Below are 25707 nucleotides of genomic sequence, written 5' to 3' on the forward strand. Positions count from 1 at the left end.
CACCACGAATTCATGGAGGGGGTCACACAAGTGGAGAGGAAGGGAGCATGATGGGCCACATGTGAGCTGAGCTATAACCTGTGCTACCTTCTTAGCTCCAAAGCTATAGATGTAGGAAACCTTTAACGATGGATGAATGATCATCAAATTTGGTGATGGTTTTTTCCTCCTTTTCCACTGAGGTAATTTGGTGACTAAGTTTGGATATCCTCGGCAAGAAAGGGAAAACTATCACAGTGGGTGACAGTCTAGCAAGATACCCTCTGTAAGGTATCAGAATTATGTTGAAAACCTTCTCAGAGAAGTGGCAGTGTGGCCCAAAGGATGTTGCCTATGGGCTCAGCTCATGAGTAATCTAGCTTTATCTTCTCTTATAAGCAATCCAAATGCAATAATAAATGGTTGTTCTCATCATAATAGTCTTGGATGTGGCAGGAGTATACAAGGACATGGAAGACAGTGTCTACAGACATCACTATTATTTTTCATAGTCATCAGTAATCCTTGGTTCCATCAGTACAGTATCTTGTTCCCACTAGAGTTTGAAAACAGTTCATACTAGAGGATTCCAGGGGGATGGATGAGCCGACAGGGTGATGTGATTGCAAAAAAATAATGGATGCAATCCCAATACCACGCCTGGAGTACTGGACATAAACAAGCTGGAGGCATGCTGAAAGGAGCAACCAGGATGGGAAAATGGCTGGAAAGATGCCACATGAGGAATTTTTGAGGGACTAGGACAAGAGAAACCCAAGAATGAGTACAAATAAACCATTATTTGAAGGGCTGATACGTGAAAGGATGATTTCATTTATTCTCTTTCCTGGAGGGCAAAACTCAGACCAATGGGTAGAAGTTACCTGGGGGTAAATTTTAGCTCAACACAAAGAATTTTCTGAGAATGCAGCCATCCAATGACAGTGCAGCTGTCCATCATCAGAACAGGCTATGTGGGAAAGGAGGACCTGAGCTCCAGAATCTGGCGCTGGGCGGGCGAGAGGGTTGGGGAGGGGCTGGTCTAGACATCTCCCAGGTCCTTCACAACTCTGAAATTCTATCTCATGAGAAGCCCATCAATGCTCCAACAGTATCAGTCTTGTGGTAGTGAGTCACTTATGTGAACCTTTTCCTTCACTGTGTTATCCTGGGAGCATCCCTACAGGACAGAAGAGAAACATATCTTTTTTATTTTAATACTAGCTTTAGTTACTACTACTGTAAATGAGAGGTCCAATTTATGTATTCAACAAATATATACTGCTTATCCACTTTGAGGAGGGTGCCTGAAGTGCGAAACAAACCATTTGTGTTAAATTTTTCATTCCAACGATACAGTGGAGAAAAGGAAGCTATTATTACCATGAACATTTAAAAACTGATTTTGAAATTAAAAAAAAAAACTGCTTCCAATTCAAATACATTATTTAATACCATAAATTCCAGTTTCCTTATCTATAAACGGGAATGACAGTGGTGTTTATCTATAAGGTTTCATTCATTCATTCAACAAATATTTAAGTTCCTATTAGGTACCAAGCCTGCTTCTACTTGCTGGTGGCTTATATCATTGAGCTAAAAAAAAGACACACAGGCCTCGTGGAACTTACATTCCAGTAGGGGAGAGGTAGCAATAAACACACTATGTAAAGTGAAGTGTTAGTGTGAACATACTAGATAAAAGTGCTATGAGAAAATAAAGCAGGCAAAGCAATAGGGAGGGGGCGGTAGTTTCTGTGAAAAGATTAAGTATGATAATGCAGGTAAAAGTTATGGCATGGGCAAGTTCACTAAAAAGTCTTCAATGTTAGCTTTTATTACCATAAGAACTTCTGAGCTCAGAGGACCCACAATTAAATGTATCATCACGCTCCTGAATTATTTAACAGGTGATACGTATTCAAAGTCAAAATCAAAAGGAAGTGGATCTGATATTGTTTTTAGATGGAAGAAAGGAATAGATGAAAATGTAATGACTTTGAGGTTCTGGCATTGATTCATTTGGGCAAGGACATTGATAAGTATCTGTAGAAAACTTAGAAACACAGAAACTGGGGCTTGAACTGCGTTACATGAGGTAAATAACCCAACTTTTCTAAGTCTTAGTTTTTCCCCCATTGGACCAGGGCTGTTTTGATACTTAGTAATAACATATGTAAAATACTGGGCATACAGCAGGTACAGTTAGCTTACATTTTTATTGTCCAAACTCATCCAAATTTTCAGAGATTTTCAGTGTGTTAGAAAGAAAAAAAACAAGGCAGTATTCCTCAGGAGAGAACATTCCACAATCATGTGTTGCTAGGAGTTGGACCAAGGTCACTTGTTATGAGAACAAACCAGGAAAACATAAGGAAGCGTTCAACTGATTAAATGCTCACTCCAGTGCTCAGCCTTGCTAGCTCCTTGGCTGCAGCCTTTGGAATGCCAGAAGATGCAAACAAAGACACACTGATTCACTCAAAACAGTTCTTCGTATAAATCTGAGGCTGTAGCCAAGAAGCAGTCCAAAAGGATTTATGAAGTGTGCTTCTCTCCACAGTGCCCACGAGTCAAGGAGATACAGGGTCCCTTTAATCAGCCCTGTTTTCCCTGAGACCTCTGTACCATCGTCCCTCTGCTTCTTACCACTCTGATTGGAAATGAGAATTTAATCTGTTCTGTGTTGAACTTTTTCTTCTGGGGACAGCTTTACAAGATATCTTCTTGCCTTCCCAGAAGTGGGGAAGCAGAACTCACATGCCCATCAGTCCCTCTTCTGGAAGTTCTGAAGTAAATGAAAGCTTTGGGGTATTTACCTGTGTTAGTGCCTTTACCACTTGTCCTCTCCAAAACAAGGGTAGCTATTTATAGAATTGGAATCCCCCCTCCCCCGTGCACCTCACTCTAGATAGCACAGTAACCCCTACTCTGCTGTTAGGGGCCTTGCATCCAGTGATCTGCCTCTTCCAGGGTAGCTGAGACCACCTGGCACTTCGAAGGGAGTAAAGAGGCATCAAGGGGCAAGGGGGTTGGCTTTGCTGGGTCTAAGTCAGTGTTTCACAAACTACCCACAGTGAAGGACCCGTTTGTTCTGACTGCCAGTCTGTCACGAACTGGTATTTTTCTACAACACAATAAAAGTTAATTGCTAGAAATTTTTTAAAGACATAAAATGCAAGCCAATGTTTTTATTACTAGATTCAACAGACATAAAATTATTCTGACAAACTGCTATAAAAACTTTAAATGTTTACTCACAACTTCTGCATTTAAGCTAGCCACAGAATGCAGCACTGATCTAATTCACTGTTTAGCCAGGAACATTTACTTGAAACAAAACGCAAAGCCAACTTACCTCTTTCCCTATGAAATAAGATGATATATTAGTGCAATCATTGGCACAATATAATCACTCACTAAATGTTAGCTATTACTATTATTCTCTGTTGGTGAAAAGAGGGGAAAATATTAGATGGGAAACTGAGATGTAGGCCTAAGTTCTACTCTGTTCCTACTAGCTTTGGACAAGTGTCTTCACCGTTCTGGGCTTTAGTTCCAAATTTTATAATACATAATGAAATGATCTAGAATCTAACATCTAGGTCAGTGACTTGAGCTATACTGACACCAAAGTGAAAAATACATTTTTGTCCCAGTACACAAACTCATACACTTGACAACTGCAAAGTTCATGAGGTAGTAGTATCCTTGCCACATGCCACGCATTCTTCTCCTGCCTTATTTTATTTTTTAAAATGATGGTCAAGATACCTTTGATTTCAAACTCGCAGTTTGAAAAACGCTGGAACAAATGATACCTAGGATTCCCATCCTTCATAGTATACTGATAGGACCAACAACTAGCAAGTAGGTTGCTGTTGGTCATTTACAACTTGATTTCTAGATAGGACTGACATTATTAAAGGGAAATATATCCACAAGTTTTTATTTTTAAGCCAGCTGGCTCTACTTTGGTAAATTCTTAGTAAATCTATCTGTCACAAAGAAGAAAGGGCAAAGATGTGGGTGTCTGGGCCTCACAGCACTGGATGATAACCTAGAGGTATCATTGGATAACCCCCTACCTACCCTCATGCAAGTTTCCTCCAGCCAAATGTGTCAGGAGACGAACTACGGTGAAATTTCTCAACTGGATTCTGCTGTCTGCTCAACTACCGTCCACTTTCTGAGAGGGGACAGTAGTGGGCGTCGTGTTAGGGCTGAGTTGGTATTTCCACTCCTTCACAGGTTGGAAGCAGTGGGCGAGACGACTTCCTGGGGAAGTAAATATTGACATGCAACCATCTACCTGGAGATATTTTATAGTCCTTTTACTCTTTTAATGAATAATTTTAACTGTTTTGAATTTCAACCCAGTGAATAAAACATGAAATTGTTTTATATCCAATAACTTCTATGTTTGTGTGGTAATTTCCCCTTTCCTCTTGAATAGTAAGAACTTCTCAATTGCCATCTTGCCAACTAATTGTTTCATTTTGATGACAACTGCAGTCTCACATCCAATACAAAGCTCTTCAACTCTCTCCCACAGAGGCAGGCTTGCGGCTCCAGGGTTTTGGGGTGGAGGAATGAGATGGTCTCTCCCTCACCCCTACCCCTTCTCTTCTCCCTGAGTGTATTCTCTAGGTTGTTTCCTTTCATGACTATCAGTGAATTTGAGAAATGGTTCTGCTGAAATCTTTCAAAAAGCTCTATGAGTAATGCTGGCTCACTTCTTCATGAAAAGTTAAAAATAGGGTCCCTTATTTGAACCACCCCACCTTGGTGGGGCCCATTTTTTGAGATATCATATCCTGGTTCACTCCTGGGGCACATTTGTTAACTTTGTTGAGAGGCATTTTCAGGTCCTCTCATGGGTGTGGGAGAAGTGTTCAGCTATGGCGACTAGCCTGAAAGCTTGAATCCCAAGACACCTTCTATGATTGACTTGAGACCATGGTGTCCAAGCAACCTCTCATCCTTGTCCCACGAAATACAGCATTTCTCTTTCCTCCTTCCCACTCCTTGTCTTAGCTCCACAGGGTCTGGGCATCGGGAGCTTTCTGGGACAGTGGCTCACCAACTTTCAGACAAAAGATAGCATCTAAGTTGAATGCTTCCCTCATCTGAGGGAGGTTCCCTCAAAGATGCCCTCTCCCTTTTCCAGGTCTCCTACCCAAGAGATAAGGGTAATTGGAGAGCTGGCTCTGCTGAAATGACCCTTTTTGAAAAAGCTCTGTGGGAAAGTGATGGCCACACAGCTGTAGTTCTCTGTCCACAGAAAAGTGGGGATTTTAAACACCTTGTTTTTAGTTCTGGGCTCTTCTCAACCACTTAGAAAACAGGGAAGACTTCGCTCAGCCTCTCACACCACATAGATTTCTACTGCAAGTGACATGCCAGGCTCTGTGCCAGGCACTACGAACATTGTAATGGATAGAGCCATGGACCCTGACCTCATATAACTCACAACATGAGACATTAAACATACACCCAAGCCCATGTAATTCAACTGTTCCACAGTGCTCTGAAGGAAAAGCACAATATTTCAGGTGACTGGACATGGTTGGGGGTGTTGGGGAAGGGAACTCTGAGAAATTAATCATTAGCAAGAGTTGAAAGGATAAGAGATAACCAGGTGATGTGAATGGCAAGGGAGTCCTAGGCAGAGAGGAATGCACCTGAGGTAGAAAGAGGCTTGATTCCCTGGACGAAGGTCAACTGGGTGCAAGAAATGAGACTTGGGAGGTAGGTGGGAAGCAGACTGCCTGGGACCTCACGGGGCATGTTAAGGACAGTCGTCTTGACCCCTAGAGAAGAAAGCCATCAGAGAGGGTTTTAAAACAAAGTGATGCCATGATCAAATTTTCATTTTAAAAAAGGTTAATTCTAGCTGCACGACCAAAAGGCATCAGAAGGCAGCCAGAGTGGATGGAGGAAGGCAGCGTGGATGGTGGTGTGCCAACTTTTAAAGCTCATTTACGCGTGTTGAACCACTGCCTCTCAAAGCCTCACCTGCTAATTAACATTCAAGAATAAAGTTGAATTTTTTCTATAAAATATATATTTTTTCTGTTCTGCACTCACACCCTTGCTCTACCATTTACTGGCTGTGCAGCTTGGGAACATCTGTGAGCCTGTGAGGCAGGTTCTTCAGTTATGCAATGTGGAGAACGCTTCTACTCTGAGGATTTGAATTAGGATGAAATGAGTGCCTTGGCACATGGGCACTGAACAAATATTGACCCACCTCAAGCAAATAATCTTGTCAACTTGAAAAGAGACAGAAAGGAATGCCTCTTCTAGCTATTTGATCCAATTACTTCAAAAAAATTCCACACATATAAATTATATAAACGATTACCCAAAATGTATCTTCTACAGTGGCAAATTTTATTGTACTAGAATAGTCATATTAGAATAATTTGACATCTGATGGGTAAGTCAGGATTTTTTAAAAATAGAAATCAGTGAGTGATAATAGATGAAGAAAGGCTCATGTCTAGACATAACACTATACATTAGTCTCGTAGACTTTTAAATTGAAAGTTCATAATGCCCTTCCCTAAAAAATGGGTGTCTCTATTTCTAATGACATAGCTTCCCAGAAACCTAGTCCTTATAACCTAACTTTGAAAATGTCTGCATTCTAGAAAAATACGGTTCTAGAAAAGGGTCAGTAAATGTACCACTGATTTTCAATATGAAAATCAGACACTGACAGTTAATCACAGGTAGACACAGACAAATGGTTATAGCATTCCCTTCTGTGGAGCCCAGATGTGGTCTCAAAAGTCGTCTCAGCAAAGTGTTCTAGGCAGCTACCCCTGTTGACCCCAAAATAGTCCTGGTCTGAAAATATTCATTTTCAAAGTGGGGGTGGGGGAAAATAAGCAATGAAAGTCCAAATATGACTGGAATATCATTTACAAAGACAGTACAAAATGAAAACAAATTTCCCACTAAATTATCTCACATTTTAACATCACTACCCATCTCTTCATAATCACGGACGATAGGAGTAATAGTCAAATGCATAAAGCAAGATATTATCAGCTTTACTCCATTCTCAATTATGTGAATTGTGTTAACATGTATACTAGAGGCACACATTACAATAAAAAGAACCCCAGCTGAGAATGTTCCAGGCACACACTCTCGTACTTAGCAATCTCTTCTATTGGGAATCCTCACAATCATCATGCTTTGAATAGGGAAGAAAAATACAAAGTAGCTTTTTGATGCCTCCATTACTCTTGCTTATGCTCAATGAGGAATTCACGTCATAAAAGATTAACTGGTAATGGTAAGAATCAACTGTGTTAGACAAGGCTGGATTGTATAAATATGAATGCAGCCTTAAGGAAGCAATTTTTAGGGGAAAAAAATCTGTGTAAAGCACAAGCTTATTGTCTCATAAAACAACTGATCAGGAATAAGTCAGTTTAGAATGGTATACACAAATCTGTGGCACTTAAAATTGGCTGGTTAGTCAGAGAAGCTAAAAATGTACTAGGCATAGAAAAATATTCCAAACTGTTGTAGAAGGGACAGGAGCTCCCTTTGCTCCAACTTTGTGTGGTGAGATCAAGATAGAATACCGCATGGAATCTGGTGAGGGCAGTTCCTACAGCTAAAATGTCATTTCCAAAGCATGATCCCAAGAAAGAACTCTATGAAGTACATGGGGTCCGCAAATGAATGCTTTTCACTCATGGCTAATAAAGCACATGAGGTCTTGGACATTATTGCTGTCTAGTTCTAATCTATATGCCTTTAATTTCCTTATTTTCAAATTTAAACATATAGTAGAAAAACCCTTCGTGATCTAGAGCAAGCTATAGAACACTCATTTTAATGAGGCTGATAAGATTTGAGTTGTAAGTCTAATTAGAATGTTTTTTAAAACTTTGGTTTAAAATATTAATGTTACTGAAGATAATATGCTACATTTGAATGTTGCTTTAGTCATCAAAACTAAATATATACATGCATGTGTTTGTATGTACATAGGTATACACGTGCACTTGTGTATATGTACACACATATATGTTTTTCCATCTTTATCCCAACTCCAGAGGTGGAGCATGGAGAGGTCCAGGACATCTTTACATTTCATAAAATTTGAAAGCTATGCTATGTCAGAAACTCTGGAAATATTTCTAACAGTCTATGGATTAGAGAACTTTAAATACTAATATGGGAATATGGGAACTACATTTTAATTGCTTACTTGAAGCAGCAGTTATGTTCATCCTTAAGACTAAGGAATTCCTGAGAGCAATTCCCTCAATCCTGTTGTCAGCTGTAACAGTGCTATTACCCTGAAATGCTTTTCTTGTGGTAAAATATACATAGTTAATATGTTTACCAAATATATTAACCATTTTTAAGTGTACATTTCTGTGGTATTAAGTACATTCACATTATTGTGACTCCATCACCAGATTTTTTCTTCTTCCCCAATTAATTCTGTACCCATTAAACACGAACTTCCCATTCTTTGCTTTTCTCCAGTCCTGAGCAACCACCATTCCATTTTCTGGCTCAATGAAGTTGACTACTCTAGGTACCTCCTGCTAAGTGGAATCACACAGTATTCGTCCTTTTGTGTCTGGCTTACTTCACTTAGCATACTGTCAAGGTTTATCCACGTTGCAGCACATGACAGAATTTTCTTTTTTGAAACTGAGTATGTTCCATTATAGGTATATATACTTTATCCATTCATCCGTTGAGGGACATTTGAGTTACTTCTATTTGGGGGGCTATTGTGAATAATGCTGCTGTGAACATAAGTGTGTTAAGTATTCATTTGGGTATATAACCAGAAGTGGAATTGCTGGATCATGTGATATTTCTATGTCTAATTTCATTCTTCTCATTCTCACATACCTAAAACAAAGAATTTAATGAATACACCAACCAACACACTTTATGTATATGTGAGTTTTAATCAAAGCAGTGGAAAAACCCCATCAGATTTCTTGGATCACTTCTCACCAACATCTGCAAACTGCCTCCAAAATGCCAAAAAACTCCAGGCCTACGCAAGACTCAAAGAGCTACTGCCACAGACCAAGCCTCAGGCTTCCCACCTGACAGGAAGCGAGACCCACTACAGCTCCACCTGTAGAAATACAGGGGTGATTCCAAACTGCACTCAACAGTCAGCTCTGCAACACCCAAGACTCCAGTGTGAACTCTGGGGTCAAGGTCGGGTAAATATAAAACCTGAATTTTTATAGAACCAGTAACGGGAAAACAGGAAGATCAAGGAAGGTGATGAAAGTCTCACCAAGGCCAATGATTGCACAACACCTCACTCCTTGAAACACTTTTTTCCACCTGCTATAATACTAAAAATTAGGCATTTCAAGTTACTTGAGAATTCACCAACCCCAGAATTTCCTTTCTTAGAAGTTCTTCCAGGGTTTCTGTCAGAAATTCCTTTTCTGTTTAAGGGAGCAAAAAACTCCAATAAATTTTATGGCTGGTAGTATAATAAGCAACTGGGCAGGGCCATCGGTCCCTATCATTAATCAAAAACACACTTCACCCTGCAGTTTAGAGAAATTCTGACTATGAGTACATGCAAAGGTACTGGGCCATAATGTGGTTATGGAAAACAATTCCAGGCCGAGCAGGTGTGGCTCAACTGGTTACTTCTTCAGGTGAAGAAGAATTGTAAATCAGCAAAGGAGCAATGACTAGGAATGTCTGAGGACTGTACAAGGACGAAACCAAACTTCTCTGGACAGGGAGGCAAGGCTTTTCCTCTTCACTAGCTTCCAGTTCTTTTTTCCTTACTCTTTTCCAGTGAAGGACTTAATATAAATGGTCCAAGTCAAAAACACTGACTGATTAATGGGTAAGGACTCATGTTAAAAGGTCACAAATATGGTTTTCCTTTACACTGGCTCTTCTTCCCTATGGTAGGCAGGTCCAATTAAGGACTCACCTTAGCAGACTTTATTCTCTTTGCCCAAGCACATGGGTCACTGCTTTGGGTTCCTCACCGGTCAGCCATCCATGGTACTAAGGTTCCCAAAAAGACATGAGCCTAGGAAAAGGTAAGAGGTCCCTGTTTAGGCATTGAGCCTAAAATACATAAAATTACCCGAGCCTTGCAGCAGACTATGATCTAACCCTTTAAATGTGCTTTGATTCTCATCTGCTGTTATTCCATGTGTACAGCTTCCTTAGAAGTCTTGAGGGAGGAGGGATAGGGAAACCATGGCTTCTCCAATAACCCCACCCCAACAATGCTCTCTAGAGCAGGATGCAGGGTGAAGATGCGGGCTTTGTAAAATTTCCTAGTCTTTTATGCAAACTTTCTGTTGGTTTGGTATTTATAGCTTCATATCCCTAAAATTTTTTTTTTTTTATATGGCACTGCAGGATGGTCCTTAATAAGATGATAAAACTATTCACATTTTCGTGTACAGGTGACACAAACTGCAATAACATGGGCATTCAACAAGTATTTTTTTTGAATTACCAGATTTCAAACATTTTCTATGTTCCTGAAAGAAACATGCAATATCCCTATACATTTTTTGAACACAAAGACATAACATTCATGCAATTATATCAATACTGTTCAACTTGTAGGGCTTTTTTCTCCCTGTTTAAGTTGAATTTCATTTTGAACATCTAATATTGACAAGGGCCAAGCTACTCCCATCAGGGTACCTTTTACATTTACAAAAATGGCACAAATTTCTCTTAAACACCACTCCAGAAATATGACTTCACATTTAGCACTTATCTCATATCGGTCTCTCAGAAGTTCCAAAGATCTTAATATATGTCTGCTGGTACAAGTCTTCATGCTACTGTGCAAACAACTACCCAATTCCTCTTTATTCCTGCATTAAAAAATAAGGCAAACATAGATGAAATAATATTCCTTATGCTCTAAGGAAGGTGCACTACAAGAACAGGGTAAGAACGTTTCTGGGTCCCCGTGCCTGTTTTGCATGCTTCTTTCATCTTCTGTCTTCCTTCCTGGGCACGATGGGACTCCTTTGATGGAAGGCAAGATGGCTGCCATCCTTCAGTTATCACAGTACTGTACCTTTAGAATGGACAGCATCAGCACTGTGATAACTGAGCCAGGGCAGCCTGTCAGTCACTGTGTTGGCTGGCGGCATCCTTTCCGGGTGACTGCATGGCTCCCTCCGAAGGCTCCCCATGAAGTGAAAGACTAAAAGATCCCCTTCTGGTTCGAGATGTGGAGAAGCAGAAAAAGAATGAGGTCACAGCCCAGCAAGTGGTGATGCTGAAATATTAAGAAGCCCAGCTGAATTACAATAGAATGAAAGATGAACACATGATTTATATATATTAATGAGCAACCACACAGTTATGCAGTAAGCTTTCCAGGTATGTTTTACAGTGTATTTCTTCCATGCCTGGATTCGCTGACTCTATTCCCCTGACCTCAATCATTCATGCAATAAATATTTATTGATAAGACTACTATGTTCCAAAATCTCTTCTAGATGCTCAGGAAATTAAGATAAATAAGACACAGTCCCTGTTCTCAAAGTGCTCCTGATCAAACATGGCAATATGTCACATCTGCCTAACATTCAATAATTTTCTATGTGCTCTCTCATTTGGCTTTCTATAAGAATCCTATGGGGCTGTCAATGAACTATTCACTAAGTCATCAAAAAAGGATTCTGGAAATAGGATATCATTAGTCCGTTTTACAAATAGGAAATAAAAACCTAAGAGAGGTTAGGTGATTTACCTGAGAATATACCCTGAGTTATGGTGAACCAGGGCTCAGCTCCATGTCTAAACATTGAACCCTGAAATTTGTTTCTCTCCATCCAACTCTATCAACTGGTTGACACAAATCCTTCTTTTCAGAAGGATTTCTGAAAACACTTTTTGCTTAAGATTTTGTGTTTTTTTTTTAATCTCAGATGATGATGCAGAAACTAGTGGGGGTTTTATGCTTTGAGATGCACATAGCAGAAAATGACTTGTTCTTGCTCAGAGTGCTAAGAATGTACTCGAATTGATGGCACTGATGATGATTATGTATTTAGCACACCTGCAGGGTGTTTTTCACTAAAGTTAATGTTAATTCTACAGTTACGGTAGTGCAAGAATCATTGACAACCTTTGGAATGCCTTTTCAAAAAATCAACATACACAGCACTTCCTTTGCAATTACCTGTACCTTTGAGATGTACCCTGAAGTCATTTCAGGGATGATTCTTATTTTTAATAAAAAGTACAAAAAGATTCTGAAATTGGAATTCATGCTTAAGAATACCAACTTATTAAAAGCATGATTCACTCAGTTTTTTTCCATGTCAGTCTAAGTTCTCAAGTTATTTCAATATGAGTGAAACTTGACAGATATTTGAAAAATAATTATGTTTTCAATTAGGCATTTGCTCAGTTTCAAAGACTCATTATATGCAAATTCGATATTAGCACTGTATTTCAAATAAGTCAGAGATAAATCAATTCTTCAGATCAGCAGAAGTCAGAAAGGGTACAATGACTCTAGCTCCATTATTAACTTTACGCACTATGAAACTGACCTTACCTTCAGAAAAGTAATATCCAATGAAATACTCTACTTATATACAAATTAAAATAACATTCTCTAAAGAACAAAAATATTTAAAAGTTAAAGAGGTTATCCATTGCCTAGGTCTTAGCCAAATGATGTAATACAAAGTTGAAACACAAGAGGGCAATGATGATTTCTTTTTTTTAGAGTTGGAACCCATAATCTGAGGTTCCTGGAAATAGTTGCATTTTCACCAAAATTATAAACATCTGTTAAATGAACAAAGCTATCGTGATTATTTGAGGATACAATTTAAGATAGCTGATCCATCAAAAAGGATTAAAAGATTACCACCTAACATTTTCGGGCCACAGGTTCTGTCAGCTTTGGAAAAGATGAATACTTCCCTGAGATGCTGGAGGGCAGATAAGCGTAAGAACAAATAAATAACACTGATATATTGTAAGTTATCAAACTGTTCTTCACCAAGACTGAATACTAGTACAACTGAATGTCTAAGAATAAAATATACAAAGATGAACTTAATGTTTGTAATACATTACAAAGTTGAAATTCACTCTATTAGCCAGACGACTAAACCTTTCTGATACAGTAAGTATATTCTCTTTATTTCCTTAATTTTTCTCTCATTTCATTTTTTTTCTATCTATACTTGGGGAAGGGAGCCAAGAGATCAAGTAATAAAAAAAAGGAATTGTCATTATTCTGTGAAGTTACTTAGATTAATACTCTCAGAATTCTAAAGCCATTTCAAGAAAAATGTGGGTTTTCAGAACTGTATTTTATAAATACTAATTAAAAATGTGAGTTGTTTCTTCCTAAAAATACACAAATGTGTAATTTTAAAAAACTATCAGAAACATTTTTTTTCAAAGATTTTTTTTTTATAAAAACAGAATTGTTTTAATTTTAAAACAAGTGATTACAGGTGCTCATGCTACAATATGAAAGTATATTGTAAAGCAAGAGAGGGGAAAACAGTAGTATAAAATGCTTTCCTCAAGTGATTGATTTTAAATTGTTTTTCTTTAATAAAAATAATACAGCTGAGAACAATTTCTTCATGATGCATGAAACAAATATTATGTAGAAAACTGATTATCTTTGGCAAACTGGTATACTGAAGAACTTGCTTTTAAATCTTGTGGAGTACAAACACACACTGAAAACATGTCACGTCCTTCTTACCTATGGACTGAAAATGGAAATACAATGATTTTGAACCATTAAGTAATCTGATTATACATGAAATAACTAGAGGTATTAATAAGCTGCTGGCAATGCAAAATATTTGAAAATACTTTTAAACTAAAAGTTTAAAAAGGTTTTCAAATTTAAATCCATCGATTTTTTAACTGAGGGGATTTTTTTTCCCAATGTGAAATCCATACTCTAACTCTGCAACATTAAAAAATGTGCAAATTTGACCAAACTATGATGTTTGAAGTATGTACTGTCAACAAAAGATGCTCAAATGTCAACTACTGCTTTGTCAGAGACACATAGGATGTATATCAATTTATTGCAAAGCTTTGCTATATTAAAGAGTGTTTAAAAACTAACATGCCAAAGTTTAGTAGGAAACGTGTGTGGGGGGGAGCAGTTTACAGGTCTTTTTTTTAAAGAAGAAAGAAACTGGCTAAAAAGGCAAAGAAAAGCCAAGGAGCACTGCTTCGTGCAAAGTTTACCCCGACTCTCACAGAGAAGCATTAACTGAGAGTTATTATAAAGGGGGTGCCATAGTTTTATGCACTTCAAGCACTGACCTCTAAACAGTCCCATGCTGTATAACACTTGCAGGTCCATCTGGAGGAAAAGACCTATCATAGAAAGCATATACACAATAATGTAGAGATAGGAAGAGGAACAAGCTTTCTTGCTCATGATGACCAGGATTTTAGTCTAACGAGGCTCCAGGAGACTAAAAATTTACAAATGGACCGACCCATAAATTCTGTTATATGGGCCTTTCCTCCTTATACGTACTTTCACCATAAATACTTTTAGTCCAACTGTCTACTCCATTATTTTACTTTCTGCTTTTGCTCTAGATTTAATTTCCTTCCCCCCAGATGTTAGATTTTATAATCTGCTCACAAATCAGTCTTATTCTGATTTCGCCTCTATATTACATACCCTTTTAGAATAACTAGTCAAAATGATCCACCCCTACCTACCTAATTATCTCTAAAAACCATGACTGTCACCAACTAATCTATGATTTCCTCATTACTGTAGCAGTACCACTTAAAAATGCTGAATCTTAAATTCTCAAATTCCCTTAATAGACAGCTAAAGGGGGCAATACCAAAGACTTGCACTGACCTCCAATTCGAGCTGTGAGCTGTTCCAAAAACACAATTACATTCCTCATTCCTGCACCATTCTCAGAGCCTCTACTTCTACATCTATAAAATGAACACATTTCTACTTTTAACAGATGCCAGTGTTGCAATCATTAAGTGCTACATCTCATACTGTGATTCAATTTGATACTGTTTACATCTTATTTCTTCAAATTAACAGTATTGTTCCTAAAGTCAGAGACTGTTTTCTTCATGATCCTTCACAACTAGTCACAGTCTTTCTTCCCACGAAGTGTAAGCTCAACAAACATTTCATTAATTGATGAGCCTTTTCATATCCCAGGATTCTGTAAATAGGTTATCAATAAAAGTGCATGTTTAATTCCAGCCTCTGTCAGTACCATCTTAGGCAAGGTACTTGACAGTGTGTCATGAATAAAATGACAGGATAGTACTAAATAGCCCCTAAGTCCCTTCCAATGCCACTATTGAATCTCATTAGACAAAACCAACTCCCAAACCCAGCACTATTTTTCTTTATTCAGGTCAGCATTAAAAAAATATTTTTATTTTTATTTTTTTTTTGGTAAGAGGAAAGGGGTCAGCAACCTTCTGGGCTCAGTGGAGCTATGATAGGAGGTGGGGTAGAAAATAAACAAAGGTGAGTGGTGAGTGGAATCACTAAGATACCACCAGGTGTCACAATTGTTACTGTGCCACGCACTGTTGAGATATATTCTGGCATGCCCAGAAACCTTTTAAAAAAGCAGCTACAGTCAGATGTGTGGGTACCTAAATTCTCCCATGCCACTAGCCCTTCTAGTATCCTACACATTTTTATTGACCTGAGTATGCATACCTCCTGCACAGAAATCTGCAAAGCAGTCACTATTAGGTCTCACATACTGTTAATAGTAACTTTGGTGGGGGGGGGGGGCACGGTCCCCAAATCTCCACATGGAAAAAAATAGGGGAAAGGAGATGGCTGACAAACATGAAATAACTATTTCATGCAGTACCTCCTTTGAAATTAATCCATGGACCAAAAGGAGAGATGTTATAGGCCAGGACCCTTGAATAGAAATAAAATGCAAGTTACATATATAACTTTAAATATTCTAGGAGCTATATTTTAAAAAATAAGGGTAAAATTAACTTTAACATATTTAACTCAACATATCCCAAATATTATCATTTGAACACATAATCAATATAAAAACTATTCATGGGATAGTTCACTTTTTTGGTACCAAGTCTTTGAAATCTAAAGCATATTTTACACTTATATCTCAATTTGAAGATTCAATTTCATCAGAAATACGTAATCTGTATTTGGATTGTATAAAATTTACAGTTTAAAAATACATGCATGTGCCCATGTTGTTTCCAAACATAAAAATTAAGTTTTTTAATACCTGAATCAAGTATCAAATTTTAAGAATTAAATAGAAGTTGAAATTCAGCTCATCACTATAACCAGATTTCAGGTGCTTGATAGCCAACCTCCTCCATATCTAGTGGCTACTGTATTAAAACAGGTAGGGACAATTCTGTTTCTGCCACTAGGATCTTTTTAAACCTGAGCCAGATGAAAAGATGTTACCCCTTCAACAGCAAGTCCTTCTACAGCATCCATCAGATGCTCAAATTATGCCAAGTATTTTCTGCCCCACTACTAATTCTTAAATTGTCAATACTTCAGTGATGATCACTTACTAAGCAGCTTTTTCCAAAGACTGAACAACTCCTGTAGCTCAGAGAGGAAGGCACATCTCAATTCAGGAAAAGAATGGAGACACTAAATTTCAAAGATATAGAGTTAATTTCCAAGGTAAAGGTAGAAAAGTCTGACATCATTACATCCTTGTCCAGGATATTAATCACACTGCAAAAGTTATGGCCATTGTTAATAATGAGCCTCTCAACTTCCATACTCACAGCAGCTGTCACTGCATCCCTGGATTCTTTGCTTTCCTCAAGTGCTCCCTCCTAGCCTCCCCGCCCCCCAACCCCAACCTCCTCCATATCTAGCAGACTCTCTAGCCCACATTCCAGGAGCCCCTCTTCAATTCATTCTGAACAGTGCTTGTTATTGTTGACATACCGAAACATATGAATAATTCAATAAATGAATCTTGAATCATCCTATTAATCATGCATTGGTCTAGGTACCCAAGTTATCTTGAGGAAAGCTTTTCTGAATATACATGAGTAAGTATTCCCCCACTTCCCCAAAGAAACCAATTACAAACACTACAGCTTTCTCTCCCTATGTCAAAGGTCAGTATTCCTCCTGCAGCTGGTTTAAAAGTTGATCTTCTAAAGGAGCTGAATTCCTAAGGTAGTTCTATTTTGAGCTTTCTTCCTGTTCTGAAGCTAAAGTTGGAAGGGCTTAGGGGGTGATGTCATGGAAGGGAGACTGCTGGCTTTTACAGAGGGTCTTCTCTGGCTACTCTGGGGATGCTCAGATAGTAGATACTGGGGAGAATACCTCCCTCCCTTTTGACTCTCAGCTACTTATTAGCCAGCAAGAAAACAAGTTCAAATAAGCACGCAAACATATTTATGTATTTTACTCTTTAAGCATCTCAGAAACGAAAAGACCGGGGAAAAGAAAAATCCTCATTCTAGGGAAGAAGGGTGACCACCTCTTTCTCCACCCATCATGCCCATCTCCCCAAATATCAAGGACTAGGAGCAAAGAGGGTGGAAGGGACAGTTGGTAATAAAAATAAAGGGATCATAAATATAGGAGGCTTTAAGGAATAAATTCTGTTGGGGATATTCAAGACAGAAAGGAGACCTTTGGGTCTCTTCTCTTCCACCGTTTCTCCTCCCTTTTGGATGGTTAAGATTTAGGGCTGGGTGTGCCTTCTGTTTTGGAAGGCTTGTTTGGCTCTGGAGAAGGAAGAGGGGCCAGGGTGGGGCCCAGAGAAAGAGCCAGAGGCTGCTTAGGCCTGAATCTGGGCTAAGCTCTTAGGAAAAGAAAGAAGGGGGCTGTAGAGGGACAGCTGATGATTCTATTAAAACACCCAGTTGGGAATAAATAAAAGACACTGGACCAAGGGGGTCACCTCTGTCTCTCCATTTAAACCAGTCTGTTGCTGGTTAGCGAGGTGCAGGTCCAGAAGAGAAAATACCAACACATTTATAGGCCACAAGTTGCCGGTGCCCAGTGCAATCAGAAGGTGAAAGCAGCACTTTCTGGCTAATTCTGGAATGCGGGGTTAGCTAGGAACTATGGGCAAGAGAGGATTCCCTGGTTTCTCGGCTCACCTCTCCTCCAAAGCGGGAATAAGCACAGGTGTGGTCATTCTCTGAGAAGGTGGCTGCAGGCATGCGGTAGCTGAAGGAAGGAAAGGATTCCTTGGCCCGAGAAGGCGGGGATAAGCCCTGGGGTCAGCTAAGGCCAAGAGCAGGCGGTCTCGGCCAAGTCCCCTCCCCCTTCTTGAAAACCGACCTGGATCGGCATAAATTACAGCAATGCACCCCCCTCCCCAATAATGTTTCTAATAAAAGAAACTGCCTCTCATACCTAAATAAAAAACTGCAAGCTCTGGTTGATGAAAATAAACAGGTGAACCCGGAGAGAAACGGGAAAAGACTGGGGATGAGAGAATGAACGTGCGGAGTAATCGAGGCTTCCCCGCCCTCCCTACACACACCCCCTCCCCTCTGGCCAGGGAGAATCTGCGTGGCAGGTTGCAAGCTAAAAATGCCATTCTGACAGACCTCCATCTCCCGGCCCCACGCCAATTATCCCTCCTACCCCAGGGTCCAGCGTCCCAGCCTCGTGGTAGCGCCCGGTGCCCGGACACCGCGCGGGGCTCACCCTCACCCCGTACCGCCGCCGCCGCGGGGACTCCGGTCTTCCTCTCTCCTCCCTCCCTCCTCCTCCTCCTCGCAGACTCCTCCCGCCGGATCCTTCATGTAAACAACATCCAGGCTCTATTTACAGTCGCCGCCGGACCGCGAGGGACTCACGCCAGCACCATAGGAGAAGGCGGGGGTGGGGAAAAAGCGAGTGCGCAACATTTATACACACACCCCGCCCCGCCCCTCCACGCCGCTCCCCCTCTGGGTGGGCCGGAGCGGGGCGCCGAGGGGCCACCCGCGCCCTCGTCCATCCTGCGCAGCGCCTGACACCCAGCGAGAGCCAAAGGGAAACCGCGGAAATGCCCACGGGCGAGGTCACCCCCTCTCCTTTGCAGAAAATAAAAACACACCCCAACAACAACAAACCCAGTCCAGCAACACGCTCCAAGTCCGTGCGGGAGTGTGAAACCCCTGTCTCACCCAGCGCCGCCGCCCCTGCGCCACGCTGCCCAGCCCGAGGCAGCGAGAGCCGCATACGGTCCCCCCGGCGGCCGAAGCCGGGCAGCGGCGCGCCCTCGGCCCTCGCCGCCGCCCGGCCGCCCCGCCCCCGGCCCGCCCCCAGCGCGGGCCTCGAACCGGCCGAGCCTCGCGCTGCGTGTGCGTGTGCGCGCGCCGCGACCAGCCTCCCGAGCCGCTCTGTTCGCCCCCGCGGCTTCCCGCGCCCCCGGGCGGGCCCCGGCGCCCACGGCTTCGCGCCCCGGCGGCGCACGGGCGCGCACACGGACGTAGACGCTCGGCGGCGCGGAGCCCCGCGGCCGTACGCCCCCCGCACGCGCCCGGCCCCCGCACGCGCCGTCGCCCCCGCGCCCGGCCCGCCACCTCCACCCCCACCCCCACCCCACCTGCGCCCCGGGGGTCCCGGGCCCCCCTTCCTTTGTTCTTCCCGCTATTTGCATGAGGATTATCTAATGACGCAGCAAGGCTCGCCACAACGTGACCGTCGCCATTTTTCTGTTTTTAGTCTATCTCTGCCATGTGATAGATTGGGGGTAGGAGTGAGCGGTTAGAAAAGGGAGGGGGACAAGATTATAAAAACAAAAACAAAAACAAAAAACTTCCGGGTCTCATGACTAGGAAGGGAGAAAAACAAAAGGGAGACGAGACACAACTCCAGCGGAAGGATGTGTGTGTGTGGAGTGTGTGCGCGCGCGCGCGCACCCTTCCCTTTTTGGCTCCGTGAAGAGAGATTACCGCTGCGGACAGGGAACATTCTCCGACCTAGGGATCCCGGTGACCCTCGGTGGGTGTCGATCACACTCTCTAGCCATGGCGGTTGCCTGTCCCTGTCCCACCCCCGCCGCAGACGCTCCGCGAAGCTGTCAGACTGGTCCCTCTGGCCGCTTCCACTTGCCGGTCCACCCCACAGCTTGCGCTCTCGCTCCCAGGCGCGTGTACCGTTCTGGGTTACGTTCAGAGAGGTCTTACTGTCATCTAAGGGGAGAAATGATGAAATGTAAAGGCTATCATATTTCCTAAGTTTTTAAATAGTTTGTTTCGATGCTGTAGTTTATAACTGCGTGGCAACGCCAAGCAGCATCTAATACCCTTCGTCTCTATCCTCTTTTCTCTCTCTTGCGAATACACCCATGTATCGAGATACACCCTTGTGTGGTGTTCCATGGGTGGTGGTTATGTGGAAACGGAACATTCATCGAGCATTGATTGATTTGGAAACAAATTTTAAATGGACAGTTGTTCAGAATCAGGGAGCATTGCTTAAAAAAAAAAAAAAAAAAACAAAAAACAGTTCCATAGAGCAAGGTGGATTCCTCTTACACTGATCTTATTCACATTCAGAGGGCGTGATAGACATGTCATTCTTTCTCAAGTCTCTTGTTCAGGTTGCTTTAAAAAAAAAAGTATTTGACACGTTTTCCAGTGAGATATAAGGTGTTATGCTTTTGTTTACTACTGTATTTCCTCTGGGCACTTTCACTTTTGTTTCTCTTGAGTTTCCTTTCCGGTTTCTTTTCTCTATTTCATAATTCAGAGCAGAAATGTACTTTAGAGCCGATCAGGGTTCCTCCCTTTACAGGCAAAGAAACCGAGGGCCTGAGTAGTGTGATGGGAGTCACACATATATTAAGAGTGGAGTTCAGATTGAGCTCTGCTCACTTAGCTCTTCTAGATTGGTGGCGATGGAGGGTGATGGATGGGTACAGGGCGGGGAATTGCTTAGTATTGTATGGCAGCAGTTGTAAAATTAATATCTTAGAAATTAAAATAGAGAAGACTTACTAAATCATTCCCATCTTAGGACCGGTGTGAATTGATTGCTTCTTCAAACCCCCCTTTCTTGAGATTTGACTCAAATATGTCGGTTAATTCCGATTCTGCATCTTACCCTGGGAGAGTTTGTCATCTCACTGAACAGCTGTACATGATTGTTATGAATTGGATTTTTTAGAATCACAAAGTTGAGGACTCTCCCTTTGTGCTCCCACTGTATCATTTGAATATTATTTCCTGGCGCCTTTCACACTTAAGTGTGCAATATAGTGGATGTATCTCCCTGAAGCAGAGGGTAAGCTTTGAAGGCCATGCCATGTTTATTTTATATCTCCCATGTTTAACTACCCTGCCTGGCAATGAATGAGCGAATGAAGGCCTGATGAAGATTTTTTTCATAATTCCATCCTGACCGTCTCTAGGAAATTCCTTCCATGTTTCTGGTGAAGGCAGAACACTGGGGATGCTTTTTGGTTCTTATACCTTTGCAGACCATTTTTGGCAGGCTTCTAATTTACAGAGCCAAGCAAAACATAATTTGCTTTCTCAATTTTTTTTTTAAACCAAGTGCTTTCTCCATTGACCCTACTTTTTCTTTTTTTTTTTTTAACATGTTTGATTCCTCTTTTTCAAATTCTTTCTAATTTAGTTAGTTACACCATCACTTGCCCTTTAACTTTTGTTTTCATAGATGCCAAAAGGTTGGTGAAGTGAAGCTGTGATTTAACCTTGCTCATCCTGGAATCAAATTATCAGAGGCCACATTCTTAATGAGACCAATTCCTCCTGGAACGCAGTGAACTTACTGAGGAGGCTGGCAGTTGAGCAGGCTGAAAGACGGCAGCTGAAACGATGTCAGCATCTGGACAAAAAGTGCATACTTCCAACTGGAGAATAACTGATGGATGCAATTATATTTACAGCTCAGAGGAGGGTCTGGATCGTTACAGATGAATTCATATACATCCAGACTAATGAGGTGCAATTGAATATCTGAACATGGACTGCACGTATTCCTTTGAATGGCACACATGTAGTTGGTATTACTGATCTTAACATCTACAGTCCATGTTTCATCCCAGACAATAACAGTGTGATAATAACTTTAAGTATATACCACCTTCCAGCATGGTGGAGATGAAACCTAATTATATATAAAGTCATGTGCTCCCTTAAATATAAAGCTGAACAGAGTAAAAAGGAACACTGTTCAAAAATTTAGGAAATACCACCATAGCTTTTATCTTCTATATATGTGCACTCACACATCATTATGAAGAAGATCAAACTTTAGTCCTCTGAGGTACCACATAGCTGCTGATTAAAGAAAGCTGTTATAAGCACTCCAACAATCTTCCATTTCAACAATACACACTTCAAAAATGACAATTCCTGGTGTGTGAGAGCATGGGCTTTGGGATCAGTTTCTAATCTTAGCTCTGCCAATCTATTAGCTGTGTCACCCTGGGCAAGTTATTCATCACTCAGATTCTCAGTTTCTTTACTCATAAAATGAGCATAACACCTGGCTCAAAAAGGGGTTTTTAGGATTGAAATTTATTGAAATTTAATAATATATGTGAAGACCTAGCATGATACTTGGAACATAATCTTTAATAATGAGTGACTATACTAATTTTTTATTGTATTTTTATTTATCCTATGTTCTTCCTAGAATTATCCTATCCCTTTAAGGCTTCCTGCTGTTGAATATTCAACAAACCGACCAGTGGTGAAAATTCTGTGACTCTGAAGATAAATAAGAATAGGTTCTACCCTCAAGAAGTTAACACTTTAGCCTTAGAAAATACATGTATACAAGTTACTGTATCGATACTGATGGACTGAAGACAAGCACTTGGTTTATACTACTTTTTGATAATCTGAGAAGTATTTAATTAAGATCTAGATTTATTATTACCTAGGCGGTGACAAAGCTTAGGAAGTAGTTAGGAAAATGCCCAAGAAAAAACCCAAAACAAAAAACTTCACATTTTCATGTAAATGAGGAAAATTACCTTTAAAACTTTTAAAGACAGTTTTCTAGTCCAATACAAGAGTGAAAAAATATGCCAGGTTGTACTTTGAAGTAATGTTGGAGAAATGTAGTTAATAGGAAGCCCTTCTTCTGGTTGTCAATTAATCAGACCATTTTAATCAAGAACTATTTTCTGAGAAACATTCCCAGCCTTGGATCAGGGGCTAAAGAAACAAAGATAATGAAAACATAGACTCTGCCCTTAAGGAATTCATTCAGCAAATGCTTATTGATTACGTACTGGGGATGCAATGGTGAACAAGACATGGAGCTTACTAGCAGGAGATTGATATATACACATATCTTTCCAGCTTCCTCAAGAAGTGTGCAACTATTAGTGTTGGATCTGCAGCTGCTCCAACTGGCACTCAGCTTCATGCGCTATCTGGAATAGCCCAAAGAACATGTGGATTAAAAACATTTTTCAGCCCTTTCCCTGTCCACCTCTGTTCTTGTTCTGGTTTTGTGTGGGAGGAAATACAAACAAAGTAAAGTTATGGACTTTCTTGCTCAAAAAAAAAAAAAGTATGACTGACACAAGCTTTGGACAGAGTAAAATACATACATACCTACATACATATCCCTCACCCTGAAAGTTTTTTGTTCTTTGAATCTAAGAGCAGCTCTTGAAAGGATAGTTTGATCTCTACAGCCAAAGTGAACCTGGGAATCTTGCTAACGTTAGGTGGAATTGTGAAGCGAGTTATATTTAGTTCTTAAGGCTGGGGTATTTAAATAGCTTTCTGGTCATTCAGGTCCTGTCATTTTGAACTGTTTTGTTCTTCAAAGGGCTTCTACAATGATGATTCTAAAATATAAAACTAATTATATTATTCCCTTGCTTAAAAACTTCTATGGCTCCTCTAATATGCCAAGTATGACACACAAGACCTTTTGGAATCTTGCTCTGCCAAGTCTTCAGTTTTACCCTCTGTAAAACTTAACGTAGACTTTGCCAGATTTAGTAAATAAAAATACAGGATGCCCACTTAAATTTAAACTTCAAATAAACAACAAATTTTTTTGGTATAAATATGTCCCAAATATTGCATTGATATACTTAAACTGAAATGTATTCATTGTATATCTGTTATCCAAATGTAAGTAAGCATCTTGTATTTTATCTAGCAATGCTATGCATGCCAGTCTGATTGATTAACTTGCCATCCCCTACTATTCTCTTCATGCCTTTGTAAATGCTTGATAACCTCTTCATCCTGCTCCTCATCCACCTCATACTCTCCTACTTCTTCAAAACCCAATTACGGGGTTCTGGAACTCTGTAGCTGGGAGTTTGGAATCCATGTGATGGAAATGGGCCTGGCCACCTGTGTGCCTTATTTAATAACAGCTTCGGCCCTAGTTCCTGGTCATCCTTTCCAGTCTCCCTCCTGGTACTGGAGTTTTGCCCCAAACCCCAGTTTACTTGTCTGGGACCCACTCATGATTATTCACCCTTGCCAATCTCTCACTAAGGCTACGGGGCTAGATTCTTTCTCCCAGCTGCTGGCTGGGCTCCTGACCTAAACTGGATGGATCATTGAAATCTGCCTCAGATGCTGCCACCTTTCTGTCTTGCTTGCTACAAAGGAAGGACAAGAGACTCAAAATGAGGTCAAGTTTGTAAAAGTGTTGCCTTTCCGATAGTAATTTAGTTTAGAGGCTCTTTTTCAAAATCTTCACCTACTCTTGTATATGGAAGCCCTTTCTAAGGTGCTCTGGATTTTCTGCTCATGCCTGGTGATAAAAAATAATATGGAAAATTTCCAGTGTCCTCTAATTTTGATTAGTGCATTGAACCACACTGGCTATTGCATTATGAATGAATCTAGACCAAAGCCTTTAATTTTTAAAATTCTAATTTTATGATCCAGGGCACACCTCTACATAACTAAAACCCAAAGTCTCACAAACTCTGTCAACCCTGAGTATGCATAACTTCCATTCTAGTTCGTCTTTTAAAAATTGGTCAACCCATCAAATTAATTCCATAACCCAGTAATGGTTTATGACTTGCATTTTACTAAGCACTGATCTACATTGTTTTCACTGAGATTTCCTACTTTAACCAACTGAACAGGATCATTGTCAAATGTCTGCCTCATTTCGCACTGTCTCCAGTAGGACCCAGCCTGCTCACAAAAGGAGGCTAACTCAGTGAGTTAAGTCACAGTTATCCCTGCTGATAAGATCAGCAACCAGACCACTGCAGCCAGACTTTCTAAGCTGCCTGAGGTTAATATGTTAAAATTTCTGGCAAGGCCTTTTATAAAGGGTAGCTCAGAATGACCACAAAGGCAACTATATTCATCTTGGAATAGGCATATTGTTTGGGGGCAAGTCTTTCTCAGACTTTTTAAATTATTCCTGGTTAAGTTAAAGAGACTTTTAGATTTTTGAGGTTTCACACTGATTTCAAAGATAAAACATAAATGAAAGCTTTCTTATTCACTGCTATGATATTGTTTTACTCTGTTTTCCCCTAAATGGTGAGCAGTTGATCTGATATTCCAACTGCTTGAGGTAGGTTCCAGAAAAAAATAAGGAAAATATATGGAAAGAAGGGAATGGAGGGAAAGAAGGCAAATTAAGGAACTTATATGCTACAGGTATTCAAGCCAGCTGCTAGAATTCAGGGTCTCCCCGCACACACATAGCTTTTCTTTCACTTGAGGCTGCCTCATTCATTTTCTTTGGTGGTAGGTAGGGTTTTA

General features: G+C 40.5%; 1 protein-coding gene and 1 long non-coding RNA gene across 3 annotated transcripts; one reads left to right on the top strand and one right to left on the bottom strand.

Moving 5' to 3' along the window:
• Positions 1 to 10365: 10365 nt before the first annotated feature.
• LOC107517942 lies at positions 10366 to 19221 on the bottom strand. 2 transcript variants are annotated; one of them, XM_016159134.2, is made up of 6 exons: positions 18689 to 19221; positions 18127 to 18196; positions 16567 to 16648; positions 15870 to 15922; positions 14311 to 14364; positions 10366 to 11266 (listed from the first exon to the last, which is right to left on the bottom strand). In XM_016159134.2, exons 1-6 carry the CDS (start codon positions 18778 to 18780, stop codon positions 11192 to 11194), a joined length of 426 nt encoding a protein of 141 aa, XP_016014620.2. In that variant the 5' UTR covers positions 18781 to 19221; the 3' UTR covers positions 10366 to 11191. The 2 variants fall into 2 exon arrangements, with proteins under 2 accessions (XP_016014620.2, XP_036090729.1); XM_036234836.1 differs by lacking the exons at positions 10366 to 11266; positions 16567 to 16648 and having other exon boundaries at positions 13381 to 14364; positions 18696 to 19221.
• Positions 19222 to 19619: 398 nt separating this feature from the next.
• Positions 19620 to 22569, top strand: LOC118612874. The gene is made up of 2 exons (XR_004955208.1): positions 19620 to 19966; positions 21647 to 22569. It is a non-coding gene; the product is annotated as an uncharacterized LOC118612874 (long non-coding RNA).
• The last annotated feature ends 3138 nt before the right edge of the window (positions 22570 to 25707 follow it).

Source organism: Rousettus aegyptiacus, unplaced genomic scaffold (genome assembly GCF_014176215.1).
Source record: "Rousettus aegyptiacus isolate mRouAeg1 unplaced genomic scaffold, mRouAeg1.p scaffold_m13_p_1, whole genome shotgun sequence".
Classification (NCBI taxonomy): domain Eukaryota; kingdom Metazoa; phylum Chordata; class Mammalia; order Chiroptera; family Pteropodidae; genus Rousettus; species Rousettus aegyptiacus.

Coding starts and splice junctions, on each gene's coding strand:
- LOC107517942 (XM_036234836.1), bottom strand. CDS start 18,780: ATGAAGGATCCGGCGGGAGGAGTCTGCGAGGAGGAGGAGGAGGGAGGG. Junction 18,197..18,695: donor GAGTCCCCGCGGCGGCGGCG/GTACGGGGTGAG, acceptor TCCTTCCTTCAG/CTACCGCATGCCTGCAGCCA. Junction 15,923..18,126: donor ATTCCCGCTTTGGAGGAGAG/GTGAGCCGAGAA, acceptor TTTCTATTCAAG/GGTCCTGGCCTATAACATCT.